At 44.6% G+C, this 14,087-nt stretch overlaps 1 protein-coding gene across 1 annotated transcript in view; it reads left to right on the top strand.

Annotated features, from left to right (window-relative positions):
- The window catches only part of EHD4 (EH-domain containing 4), a 114,046-nt gene that overhangs the window by 74,401 nt on the left and 25,558 nt on the right, over window positions 1–14,087 (top strand). The window contains exon 4 of the mRNA XM_006882983.1: window positions 8,927–9,339. Within this exon, the coding sequence (XP_006883045.1) occupies window positions 8,927–9,339 (413 nt within the window). The remainder of the gene's footprint in view (window positions 1–8,926; window positions 9,340–14,087) is intronic.

Raw genomic sequence — 14,087 nt, forward strand, 5'->3', positions numbered from 1 at the left:
CCAGCATTTGTTGCTTGCTGTTCTGTTAAATTTTGCTAGTCTTACTGGAGTGAGATGATATCTCATGGTTGTCTTGATTTGCATCTCTCTCAGGGCTAGAGATTTTGTGCTTGTTGGCCATCTGAATGTCTTCCTTGGTGAAGTATCTGTTCATATCCTGTGCCCATTTTGCACTTGCAGTTTTTAAAGATTATCTTTGACACCTAAGAAGGTACTCCAGGGACAGGGGAACCCACCTCAAACTCATTGCTGTCTAATCAGAACCAACTCATAGCTGGCCCTTGTGAGTTTTTGGAGGCTGTGAATCACCTGGGAGGAGATTGTCCGTCTGTCTCCCATGAAGCCGCTGGTGGATTTGAACTGCCACATAGGCACCACCTTTGGGTCAGGAGCACAGCTCCTTCATGACTACATACCACCGGACAGTCTTGGAGAGAAAGGAGGCTGGGCACACAAAGGGCAGATAAAGGGACAGTGCTCACTCGATGCCTGTCTCATGCTGGACACTACACCCTCTGCTGGGGGGCACAGAGTTGACCAGGATGTCTAGGTGTTTATGTAAACAGATCTACCCAGGATCACTGGGGTTGGAAGGAGATGAATGGAACAAGGCTGACTCTTGGGAAGGGAAGGAGGAGAGGGTCGAGGTCTGAGAGAGTCTTAGCCTGTGTTCAGCCAGCACTGACCTTGACCACCCAGGAGTAGGGGAAGAGGAGGCAGTCTGGCCTTGGTCTGGCTGGCCCTGCATTCTCTTCTTGCATCCTTTCCTTGATACAGATCTTGTTTAAAGCTCAGGTAATTAAAAATTTGATTCAGGAAGGAACTAACATTTTTTCCCCCTGTTGTTCTATTAAAAATAATAGACTACCAAATTTGTTCCCTCTGGGAGAGCCCTTCCCCTCTCACCTGAGCTAGGGAATAACTGTCCCAACCTCAGATGCCATTTCCTGGTGGGTCTTTCTTTCCCAGCATGGTTTCCACAGGGGCTGTGACGGGAATCCTCTGACTGGGTGGATGGGGCCCCTTCCTTCCTGCCTCCTCTCTTTGTTTCCAGAATGGGGAGCAGCACTGGAATGTCAAGGTGGGATCTTCTACAGGACAAATTCCCTTTCCCATACTCTGAAAACTATATGGCTTGTGAGTCCTTTTGTATCAATAGAAACCTCTATAGTTGGACATCTCTATTTTGACTTCTAAATTTCCACAGGAAGATGTTATAGAATTGAAATTTCTCTGATTGGAAGAGTGCAGAACAAAAAGATGAAGTATGGGTTTTTGTTGTTTTTTTATTACTTTTTGAACTAGCCTCCTGTTTAGTTAAAGTTGACTTCAAGGGAGAGGTCCAATTGCAGTTTTAAAGAGTGTATGGGTCTCAATGAGTCCTGTAAATCTAGAACTTTTTCAAATTTGGAATTCTTTTCCACATGTTCTGCCTTTCTTTCAGGATCCATGTATCATAGCCCTGAACAGAACATTGAGTAGTGTAACCAGATACTGTCCAATCCTCCTGGCCTCAAGGCAGAAGCAGCCCAGATTAATGGACACAGTTAGGCCTGTAGACTGATTCTTTCTTTGATTCTTCAGTTTCCTTATATGTTTTTGGCTCCACGTGACTAGAGACCTGTAGTATGACTCCATGTCCTAAGACCATGACTCTAAGTCTTCAAACCAGGAAAACTAATTCTGTTAGGTAGTTGGTTATGTCTAAGAAGTTTTCGTGTATGTAATCCTCCTTTGTTTTTATTTTATGTGTGTTGTTGCAAAATTATATGTAACATAGGATTTACTAATGCATCTTTTTCTGTGTATAACTTAGTGACACCAGCCAAGCTGTGTACATACAGTGCTGTTTTTAAATTTCCTTTAACTGAGTGGAAAAAATATTAAACTATTAGTGTGTCAATTCCTGCTCATCCAATATAGATATACACAGACACTTAGACACCTTAGGATCCACACATGTACCTGGTCTAACTGGACTCTGCCTGGCTGGAGGTGATACATTTGTGCTCCCTAAACCCTCAACGTGACTGCTCTCATCACCCTCTGGGTTCTAATGGACAAGGCCAATTTTATTTTAACCTGTGTGAGTGATTCTTAAAATGGATTTTGGCCAAAGTGTAAAGCTAAAGTGTATCAAAGTCTTAATTTGGATGCTTAGCTTTAGAACAGTATCTGACAGACAAGTATTTTACCAAAAGGAGCAGATGAAAGACACTTTCCCCTTACAAAAGTAACCAAAGGATTCAGTGTCAGTGCCCCCCAACCTCAGCACATGTGTCTTGTTCTATCCTGTCCCTTTCCCAGTTCCACCAGCATCCCCTTCCACTTCCGCTCACTGCATCCAGCACCTCTCTCTCTCCCACAGCCAGCTCTTGATAGGACCGCTCAGACCTCAGGTCATTTCTGTGATGCCTTGCACCTCATGCTGCTGCTGCTGGTATCTCACGGTGCTGCCTGTCTCTCTTGAGTTTAGGAGGCTCTACATCCAAAAACAAGGTGGAGGAACAGCACAGGAGAAGACGATCCTCGATAAGATGATTTGGCACAGTAACTGGGATAATGGGAGTAGGTATATCAGAGTAAGATTGGCTCAGGATAGGGCAGGCTTCAGAGCTGTTGTACATGGGGGAGTCACAACCACTTCGATGGCACATAACAACAAAGTATATAGCCTAGCTATATTCAGCCTCCTATATAGCCAGGTTAGTTACATGGTCCCCTTGAGGAACAAATTTAAACATTTGAGTACATTCAACCATTAGTGGAAATATGTCCCTTTGAATACATTTTAGCAGCCATGAGATCTTTTCTTTCCTTCCCTCTATCTTTCTTGATTTTAAAACAAAATACATTTCATTAATACAAAATGCATGCATTTTAATCATAAAATTTAGTAAGTTATGACAAATGTATACGCTCACATAATCACCATTATCACACTAGAGAAATACCCCAGTGCCTGAAGCATTTCCCTCATACCAGTTTGCCAGTCATTCCCACCCCCGGCTAACCTGCTAACCTGCTTGCTTCCACTAGAGCTTGTTTTGCCTGTTCTAGAATTTAATACAATTGGGTTGGCACCATACGTACCCTTTGGTGTCTTGTTCCTTTCATTCAGCATTAGGTTTCTGAGATTCACTCTTGTTGTATGTATCAGCAGATCATTCCTTTTTATTGCCAAGTGCCATTCTGCCATGCCATGGTTTGTGTAACCATTTGCATATAGAGAGACATTCCTGTTGTTTCTAGTTTACTGAGCACACTTAGTTCTGAAGAGCTGTGATCCTCCATGGCATTTCCAAATGCCCGCTCGGCATGCTATAATTATTTTTTTTTAAATAGCTTTTTTTTCTTTTTTTTAATTATTATTTTTGTGTGAGTGTACCGTCAAATCAGATCTGACTGGTACAGGAGTAAATTGTCCCTCCTTCCCCGGCAAAGCATCTGGTGGATTTGAACTGTGCGCCTCTGGGATTGTAGTTGCAGTTCCTTGCCACTAGGCCACCAGAGCTCCCCTGCTATAATTATTAATTAATTAACCTTTGACATTTATATTTGAAAACCCAAAACCAAGCCCAGTGCCATTGAACTGATTCTGTTCATAATGAACCCCCATCAAGTCTCCAATGCTATAAATCTTTAAGAAAAGATAGGGAGAGGTAACCTCTCTTTTCCCCTTGGAGTAACTGGTAGATTTGAACTGCCAGCCTTTTGGTTAGCAGCCCAATATGTTACATACCATATCACTGTGCTCCTTTTTATATTTGAAGTGTCTTTAAGTTCTAAAAGGATGTTCAGTATACTTACAGCAGAGATATATTCTTAAATATTGTTCAGAGCTAGTTCTGGAAATTTTTCCCCCTTTTTTTTACTTTTTAACAAAAGTTTACAGAAAAGTTAGATTTTCATTCATTCAGTGTTGCACATTTTCCTCCCTACCCACCCCAGTTCACTTTTTTAAAAAAAGAATATTCATTTACTGTTGCATAACTTCCTCTTTCCCCCAAGTTTTGGGAATTTTGAACTTTTTTTTTCCATTAAAAAAAAAAATCAAGCCTCTAGGAAACATTTATTGAGATGTGCTCCTGGTCAGCTCTACTCTTGATGCTGTAGAGAACAGGCTAAGAGATTATCACAGGCCAGTAGAGGAGACAGAGCGTAAATTAGTAGTACTCAGGGGAAGCAGTGAGCCCTTGACAGATCCCAGGAGAGCAGGGCAACTCCTCGGAGGACATAGTTTGGTCTCAAACACTGAATAAAAGCTGTAGTGTGTCCACTCAGCGGTGGTCACCAAGTGTGGATTCGTCTATGAACAGGCCATGTTTAAGAGCAATGCATACTCTGATCCAAGACCATCAGCTCAAAATTATAAACACTGTAGGCCAAAAAAAAAAAAATTAAAATTAAAAAAAAACCCAACAATAAAAAAACCACTGTAGGCCTGGAAAAAAATAACATTGAAAGGCTACCTTCAGTCTAAGGGTCACCATTTTCTACCTTGTTGTAAGTAGTGTTTCAGTACACAGGTCTGCCTAGCACAGCATGACTTATCTCTGGTTTTGGTAAGAACCTAGCCATCATCTGCAGCAGAAACTTTGGGAAATTTCCTCATTCTTCTGCTAGTGAGCACAGAAAGTCTGAGTCATCCCAGTCAGCCTGAACACACACAGGACTCTTCTGCGTCAGAGATTGGCTGTGATTAGCATCAGAGATTTATTCTAGGAGCAAGCCAGGATCTTTGAGACCATCTGGTTGAACTCTGTCCATTTCACAAGCAAGAAAAGGAAGGTCAGTGGGTCTTTGTGAGCCACTTACTGTATTTATAAAATATGAGTGGTTCTTTGTCCAGTCAGTGTCTTCTCTTAGTTCTTTTCTGAGCACTTGAGCTAATTTTTTCTCTTGACTCAAGTGTCACTGTGTTGTTGTTTTTACAATAACTAATTTTACTTCTACCCATGGCTCCAGACCATATTCTCCCTAGCCAGACAGCCTTCATTTGTTTGTACAACATTTGTTATATAATATTTGTTGTAACTTCACTGTGTTCTCGTACTTGATAATTATGATTAAGAGGATAATAACCAGTAACCCTTAGTGCATTCTGAGTACCTCATATATATTGACTGTGTAGCTGCATGAGGTACATATTATTATTAATCCATTTTGCAGATGAGGAAGTGAGGCACAGGGAGGTTAAGTAACTTTCTCAAAGCCTCAAAACTAGCAAGAGAGGGGGGCAGGATTAGATCCCAGACAGTGGGATCCAGAGCCCATACCATTAGGCATTATCTTGTTTAATCATGAGAAGGACACTTTCCCCTTGGTTAAAGGCTTTGTAATCTATTGAGAGTGACCAATACAAACATCTAATTATAATATACTGTGTGAAGTGATACAGAAGGAATGTAAAGGGTCCTGAGAGATCAGAAAAGGGAGTGATTGATTCCATCCATGGATGGATGCAAGAGAAATAATAAAATGTATATTATATGTAAGAAGCTCTGGTGGTGTAGTCTATAGGGACTTGTGCTGCTAACCCAGAGGCCACGCTTCTCTGGCAGCTTGACTCCACCTCTCTCTCCAGAGGAAAAAGATGGACAGTCCCCTGGTGTTTAATTTACAACCTTGAAGACCTGATAGAGGTCTTCTATGAGTGAGTATATGATAAAAACAATAGCTTAACCTGTTGAAAGCTGACTCAGTTCATTGGTAGCGACGAGGGTCAACGCAACACTCTGTCCTCAGCAGAAGAGAGATCATCTGCATGTGCCTGGAGGCATGTGTGTGGGTGAGGGGCTTCTTGGCCTCAGGACTATCCCATTTCTTGTGGCCATAATTGTAGGGGAAACCAACTGCCATCAAATTGGTTCTGACTCCTGGTGGCCCTCCATCAAGTTCTGAGGCTGGAAATCTTAAAGGGAGCAGAATGCCTCTTCTTTCTCCCTCAGAGCAGCTGGTAGATTCAAGCCACTGACTTTCAGTTAGCAGCCCAACTCATAAACCCTTGTGCCACCAGTGCTTGTTACTTATAAGAGGTGTCCAAATTTCGGAAATGTTCAATTGTAGGAAAGAAATCTGCCAGTCATAATTCACCTTCCTGTACCAAATCCACTAAGGAGGGGGACTAGGGGCCATTGACCACACCTTTTTAACTGCCCACCAGGGAGCCCCAAATAGGAGAGCATTCAACAAGAAAAATGACTCATGTCGGGTTTAGTGTGCATCCCAGAAAGCATTTTCTTAACTGCATTTCTGAACTTTAAATTACTGGATTATGGTCACAAGGGGGACCAAGTGAGAGCGTAGTCAGGTCAGTGATGAATCAGCCATCCTCACTGGACAAGCAAGGCCAATGCAGGTCTCCCTGGTGTTCCCAGAGGATGGCACGCTCATTCATCTGCCGAGCGGCTCTTCCATGACCCAGTGCTATTTAGAAGACAGGCTCAGATGACAGTAGCACCGTCTGTTCCCTGGAAGGCAGTTTGTTCTGGCTCTGCAGGGACAAGACTGAGTGAAATCTGGCCTCCAAATCTTCACGTTCTGCTGCATGACCCATCCAGTAGGGCTTTGATTTTCCTCTGTTCTTACCTGACTGTTGACAGCTATGAAAATAAATGCCAGCCCTCATTCTGAGATCTGCATTTGTTCCCATAGGACAAAAGGGGTTAGGGTTCACAATGAGACAAAATAAAGATGTAGAAATGTGCAAAGAGGCATGGTGGTATGATAAATGCCACGCTGTGGGCGGTGGTTTCCTCGGGACCAGAAGGGTGGCTCCCCAGGGGGCTGCAGCACTTGGAATATTTTGCTTTCTTTTTTTAGATGTATGACTCCAGTTTCTTTAATCAATGACTCACCTTAATGATGTTCCTCAAATTCATGGAAACTTCAGTTCATTAATCTCCTATCTTTTTGATCTTTCTCCTCTAGATACTCTCTGATCTTCCTAAGTTACCTTTTCCTTCCATCCTCGAAGCCGGCCATTGTCCTATTCTGGGTGCTTGCACGTCTGTGATTTTCTGTAGTGTATGGGGAGCCCTGGGGCAGAGTCCTTAGCAAGTTGTGCTGCTAACCCAGCTCTCTTGGAGTTCACATTCACTGGTGGGCAATCTCTTCCCACATGATTTACAGCCTCAGATACCTGAAGGAGAGTCAGCTACATCTCTCATTGCTGTAAAGGATTCCAGCTTGACAGCAGTGAGTGATAGCCATGAGATCTCAGGTGACAAGGTTTACAGTGATTTGAACTCACCCAGTGGCGTCATTTCCATGAAACACCTAACAATCTTCCCCGTGAAGATTAGCGCCAAGAAAACCCAATGGAGAGCAGTTCTCTTCTGTGTAACATGTGGCATTGCAGTGAGCCAGAGTCAGCTTGGAAGCAACAGGTTCAGTTTAGGGGAGTGGTAAGGAATTGTGCTGTTAACCCTGTGCTACACAGTCCAAATCCACCAGCTACTCTGTGGGAGAAAGATGGCCAGTCACTTCCCATGGGATTTACTGCCTGTGAAAACCTGCTGGAGAGTCAGCTATGAGTCGGTTCCAACTTGATGGTGCTCAGCAACAACAACAGTCCATTAGGCTGCTCAATATTGCTTGTATTTTTCACATGACTGCAGCAATGGGCTCAAGATGGTGAGGATGGCACAGAATAGGACAGGGTTCAGACCTGTTGTTCACAGTCACAGTGACTCGTACTTGACTCAACGGCACCTAAATAACTACTGCTACTAATACTACATATCCTGTGAAACTGGGTTCCCCCCCCCCCAAGGCTTGTGTATGTTGACTCAAGGGGATTTAGTTCCTTTTCACCACTGTATGATGTTTTATTATAAAAATAGCCTAGACTTACCTTTATAATATCTGAAGCAAACATAGAAAATGTCACAATTCTTTCCTTTCATGCTGGATAGTTCAGCATGCTTAGTATTTTCTATTTGTATGTATGTGTGAAGGTTTTCATAATTTGAAAAAGAGAAGAGTACTTGAGTAGGAATAAGGAAAAGTAACACCTCATCTGGGCTCTGGATTGAGTTGGGTTAAGACTGATGCCACAGTTTATCATTCTGCAATTAAAAATAAACTTTGTGGGACAAGCCTCCTCTTGTTTGCTTTTTTGTGGGAATCTGCCTCCCAGGGGAAATGCCCACAAGCTGTGAGCACAGGTTAAGCAGGGTGTTTATTTAATTGTGTGAGTATGGAGAATGTTGGTATGTGGCCAAAGCTAAACAGAACTTATTATAGGCCTGGTCATTTTTAAAGAGAAATTGGCAAGACACCATTTCACAAAGTAACTGTGAAACATAACTTCTAGAAATATTTATAACATACTTAAACTATAAATAGCTCAACTGATAAATATTGGACACAGTTTCACCCAGGCCAACCTTTGACCTCTTTTGTGCTTTAAAAAATGAGAGCATAGAGAAGATTCATTAGTGTTGTTCCTTGGGCACCCTGCGGAGTTCCAAGTGGCCTCCAGGTCGTCTTCTCTCTATCTCAGGTCCTTTTAGAAACATGAGATTCTGAAAGAAGTGAGAGCTTTGATCCATAGTCTGTGGCTTTACAGAGCCATTCTCAATTTTGCCATTGATCAGAAAGACTGTCTTAGATAAAATAGCACACAAATGGTAACTAACCAAAGTTACGAATTTGGGAGTAAGCAGTGCTCTGTCTAGGTGACCATGAACTTCTCTTTTCTCTCTTGTTTCTTTCCTACCAAGGGGTCCCATGATTCCTAGCTGTAGCCACATGAGTCCAGCCCTGGGGGTCTTGTTTGAAAAGGGTCTCGGGTTACAAGGCCCCCACTGTCTCTAGCCTGCAAACAGGCCCTCTGTGGCACTAGGAGGTGCTTCCTGCATTGTCCTGGTGCACATCTCTCTGAACTATGGAGACACTGACATCTGCTCTCTCCATCCAGGATATGACTTCTGCCAGGTCCTGCAGTGGTTTGCAGAGCGGGTCGACAGGATCATCCTGCTCTTTGATGCTCACAAGCTGGACATCTCAGACGAGTTCTCAGAGGCCATCAAGGCCTTCCGGGGCCAGGATGACAAGATCCGTGTGGTGCTCAACAAGGCTGACCAGGTGGACACACAGCAGCTGATGCGTGTCTATGGGGCTCTCATGTGGTCCCTGGGCAAGGTCATCAACACCCCGGAGGTACTGCGTGTCTACATTGGCTCCTTCTGGGCACAGCCCCTACAGAACACCGACAACCGCAGGCTCTTTGAGGCCGAGGCCCAGGACCTCTTCAGGGACATCCAGAGCCTCCCACAGAAAGCAGCAGTGCGCAAACTCAACGACCTCATCAAGCGAGCCAGACTGGCCAAGGTGAGCGGGAGACACTGTGGGCAGCAGCTTTGTGCTGAGGTTACTTCATCTCTAAGGGGAGAGTTGAGGTGGAGACAACACTACCTTAGAAGCTATAGGAGTAGAACCTGTAATGGGCTGAGAATGCAGCACAAGGTCAGGTTGTTGTTGCTATTAGATGCTGCTGAGTCTGCTCCCAACTCAAGGAGACTCATGCACAGCAGAATGAAATACATGATCAGTTGGGGCCCAGGCCGTTGTCATTCATAGCGTTTTCATTGGCAGATTTTTTTCAAGTGGATTGCCAGACCTTTCCGCTTAGCCTGCTTTGAAGCCTGTTCAGCGTCGTAGAAACACTACTCTCCACTGATACAGATGATAACTCTGCATGAGGTGCACTGGCCAGGAATCAAACCTGGGTTGCTCCTGTGGAAGGCAGAAATTCTATCCCTGAACCACTAGTGCCCCATCAAGATCAGGTAGCCCTGTGTAAATTCCAGCTTCTGGCTCTGTGATATTGGGCAGTGATTTAGCCTTTCCAAACCAGCTTTCTAATCTATACAATGGGGCTAGGAGAGAACTTCATAGGACACTGGTGACGATTCAGAGCTGCAGGACTTGCAAAGCGCCTAACAAAGAGCCTTATCCACAAGAAGGATACATGCATGCAGGACCTGAAAGCTTATGTTACTGAGCATGGGATGTGACAAGCTGACTCAGAGAAGTGACGCTGATAGGCCAGCCCATCACTGAGATGCTGCCACTAATCACCATGTTCCCGTGTGTAGAACCTGATGTCTCTGAGGTGCTGGAGGAGCCCTGGGAGGACAACTTAGGGTGACTTTAGGGTGTGCTGGTTGGAAAGCCAAATCTGGCCCAAGTCTGGGTTGTACCCTGTGGCACTGTGTGCCAGGTTCTTGTCTGCCCTCCTCGTAGCTGAGGTTAAGGGGTGGGTGGTAGTCTGATAACCACCACGTGCCAGAGTCAACTCTGTCACACATCTCATGTGACTCTTCCAAGAGAAAGTACAGGAACAAATGGCAGAATAGGGCAAGGGTCTGATCTTTTGTTCATAGGGTTGCTGTGAGTTGACAATTCCACAACACCTAACAACAGCAGAATTTCTTTTTTTTTTTTATTTCAATGAAAATTTACAGAGACTTTGGATTTCCATCCATTCATTGTTGCACTTTTCTCCCTGTCCACCCCTCCCCCCGCCCAGTACACTCTTCTCTTTGAAAAGTAAAAGAAAAATTCTTTCATTGTTTTACAATCCCTTCCCCCAGGTCCACTCCACTATGCAGCCTTTGTTCTAGACTCCTGTCATGATAGTAATACCTAATCATATATTCCTTTTAGACAGTTCTCTCCCTCATCTGTTTCAATGCAATATGCATTCTTTATCCCATCTTTCTCAGTCTCCCCCCTACCCCGATGTCAGTCCTGTTTTACAACAGTGGCACCATGCAGTATTTGTCCTTTTGTGACTGAGATATTTCACCAGCATAATGTCCTCCAGAGTCACCCATTTTGAATAATATTGCATGAGTTCCTTGTTTTTCATGCAGCATAGTATTCCATTATGTGAATATACCAGAGCTTCTCTATCCATTCGTTTGTTGATGGGCACCTAGGTGGTTTCCAACTCCTTGCTATTGTGAACAAAGCCACAATAAACATAGGTGTGCATATATCTGCTTGGGTAGCAGTTATGGTCTCTTTGGGGTATATTCCCAGTAATGGAATTGCTGGGTCACATGGTATCTCTATTTGCAACTTTTTGAGAAAGTGCCACACGGCCTTCCATAGTGGTTGCCCCATTTTACTCCTCCACCAACAGTGAATAAGGGTTCCAGTTTCTCCACAACCTCGCCAGCATTTGTTGCTTGCTGTTCTGTTAAATTTTGCTATTCTTACTGGGGTGAGATGATATCTCATAGTTGTTTTCATAACAGCAGAATTTCTTAAAGTCACAATTTTCTATGCTGAGCATGCCTTCTGAGTTAATTTAGTTCCAGTAAAGTCCAAAACTGGCTGATCATCAGAAGTACCTAGTGATTTCTCTTTCTGTCTCTCTCTGTCTGTCTGTCTGTCTGTCTCTCTCTCTCTCTCTCTCTCTCTCTCTCACACACACACACACACACATACGCGCGCGCGCGTGCAAACACACAGTATGTATCTGTGAGAGAGAGAAGTTCCCAGTGATTCTGATTATCAGCCAGGTTTGGGAAACAGACATCCTGGTGACTCCCTAATATTACAAGGACAGCAGGGTAGGAAGGTGGTTCAAGCCAGGACTAGAGAAAGGCCTCCTGGCTCGCAGTCTGGTCCTCCTTTTGGGCCCCATCAGTTGGCCTTATCCCCCTCCTCAGGTCTGCGTCTCCACATCCACTACCTGGGTTAGGAAGCAAGGTCTCGACACTCTGCTGTTAGCACACCTGCTACTCCATCTTCTGGTGGTCAGAGGCCAGGCTCCTCCCACGCTCTTCTTGCTTCATGTTGAGTGGCTTCTGGTCTGACCCTGGGCCCAGGTCAGCCTCCTGGAGCCCAGCCGCTTCACCTTATCCCGTCAGCACTGACTCAGCAGCCTTGGGGCAGGGCTGGGAGCCCGCCGCCTGGAGGAGGAGGGAGGTGCCACCGAACCCCTTGTTACAGAATGTTGAGCTGTGTTCTACTTGAGGGTACAAATGGTGTTGTGGGTCCTCTGAGAAGGTGACAGGTGTCACTGAGGTCAACAGCTGAGCTGGAATGTACTTGCCAGTATCATCTTCTGGTGACTTCTCAGCAGGCCTCATCTTCATGTCAGTGCTCAAAGAGCAGCTCCCTCAGCTCCCACAAAAGGAAGCTGCTCCCTCAGCTCTCACCACCCGTTGGCTCGTGCTGCCCCTTGTGCAGCCTCGGTTGACTCTTTTCCTCCCTGCTGAACTTCTGTCCCAGTGTACCACACACATTCCTCCCCTGGCGCTCAGCTAATTTGCAGTCGCACGGCACTAGTGTGAGTCACCATCCTTTACCCTTTCTTCCTGGTACTGGCTGCTTCCTTCCCCACTGGCAGCCACTTTTGTTCCAGTTCCACAAGCCAATTGTGCAAACTGGTTTGATCCTTCTTGTGAAGCTACTTGTGGGAAGCCTCTCCTGAGGCAGTTTCTCCCTCATGCTTGCCCTGGGCCTCAGGCTTGGTTTTGTGAAGTCTGTGTTTGCTTATTCTGTGACCCCTTGGCGTGTAGAATCTCTCTTCTCTGTCTGTACAGATACACAACACTAGTTCATCCACAAAAGCTGGTAAATGATGTCCATAACCTTTGCAGATGTCGTGGGTTTTAGAATTATTTTTAAAATCCCATGAGCATTTGTGTCCAGTCATGTAAGTAAATATTCCCTAGGATTGCCAAGCACCATAAAACTTCCCCACCATCCTTCAGTGGCCAGTGTGGCCCACACTGAGATGCACTGACTGCTTCCCTGTATTCTGACACTATGAATAATGAAAAGCCTGTGTGGACATGGGGGCGGAGGGAGGCAGTCAAATTTGCTGAGCTTACTTCTAGGGGGTGGGGGGAGAACCTGCTTGTATTTTTTTCTTCCTAAGAATAGTATCTGGCTTGTTCCTTTTCATAAGGGAAAATGTTTGAAGTGCGGATGTCTCCAGCTTGCTCTTCTCAGTACCAGGCTGCTTGCGGGCAGCACCGTGCTGAGGAGGGTGGACAGGAAACAGCCCCCAGCAGACAAGAAGCAAAACTCAGCACAATGGCCTTGGCCACAAGCTGATGACATTCATTTTTTCACCATCTGTAGCTTTTTGTTCCATTTGTGAGCTTGCTTTTGCTTATGTGGACAAGAGGTCACCTGGGTTTTTCTCTCTGGAGCATTTCTGTTTTGTGAAATACTCTCTTTATGTTGCTATATTAGTTTTATTTCTCCAGCTCCGATTTTGCTTTTGTTAGCCAGCCCTTACTAAGAGTCCAGTGTTCTAGAAGCCACTCATTTTGCATGACAGGCATCATATCGGTAGCTGCTGTCAATAATGATGTGCAGTTGAGCATTATTATCCTCATTTCACACAGGAGAAGGCTGGCACACAGTAAGGTGAGGCAGCGTGCCCAGGCTTCAAAGCCCCCTTGCAGAATAAAGATTTAAATCCTAGGCATGCAGACTCTTAGAAAACACTCACGTGACAGCTCAGACCCAAAATAGACAGCATCTAGAATAGCTCTTTACTTAGGCCCTGGCTAAATTAAATAAACTATGGACTGCTAAGAAAACAGGTCGTTCCTGGAGAGGGTGAAACCAAGCTGCTCCTTGGAAGCAAGGATTTCAAAGCTCCTTCTGACATATTTTTGACATGTTGCAAGGAGGGATCAGTCCTTGGAGAAGGACATCATGCTTGGAAGGGTGGAGGGACAGCACAAGAGAGGAACACCCAGAATGACATGGATTTGACTCAGTGACTAGGGTAATAGGGGTAGGTGTGTCAGAGACAATAAGATTGGCCCAGGATACAGCAGGGTTCAGCTGTTGTACATAGGGTCGCTATGAGTTGTAGTCAACTCAGTCCTGGCTTTCTCCATGAATCTTTTTAATTGTTGGGTTTTTATTTGTATTTATTCTATAAAAATTCCCCATTCACACTTCACCAAAGAAGACATTCAGATGGCCAAAAAGCACATGAAGAAATGTTCAAAAATAGCTCTAAGAGAGATGCAGATCAAAACAACTATCCGATATCATCTCACCCCAGTCAGAATAGCAAAATTTAACAGAACAGCAAG

This window comes from Elephantulus edwardii, unplaced genomic scaffold (genome assembly GCF_000299155.1).
Source record: "Elephantulus edwardii isolate Elephantulus edwardi_28Jun2011 unplaced genomic scaffold, EleEdw1.0 scaffold00026, whole genome shotgun sequence".
NCBI lineage: Eukaryota > Metazoa > Chordata > Mammalia > Macroscelidea > Macroscelididae > Elephantulus > Elephantulus edwardii.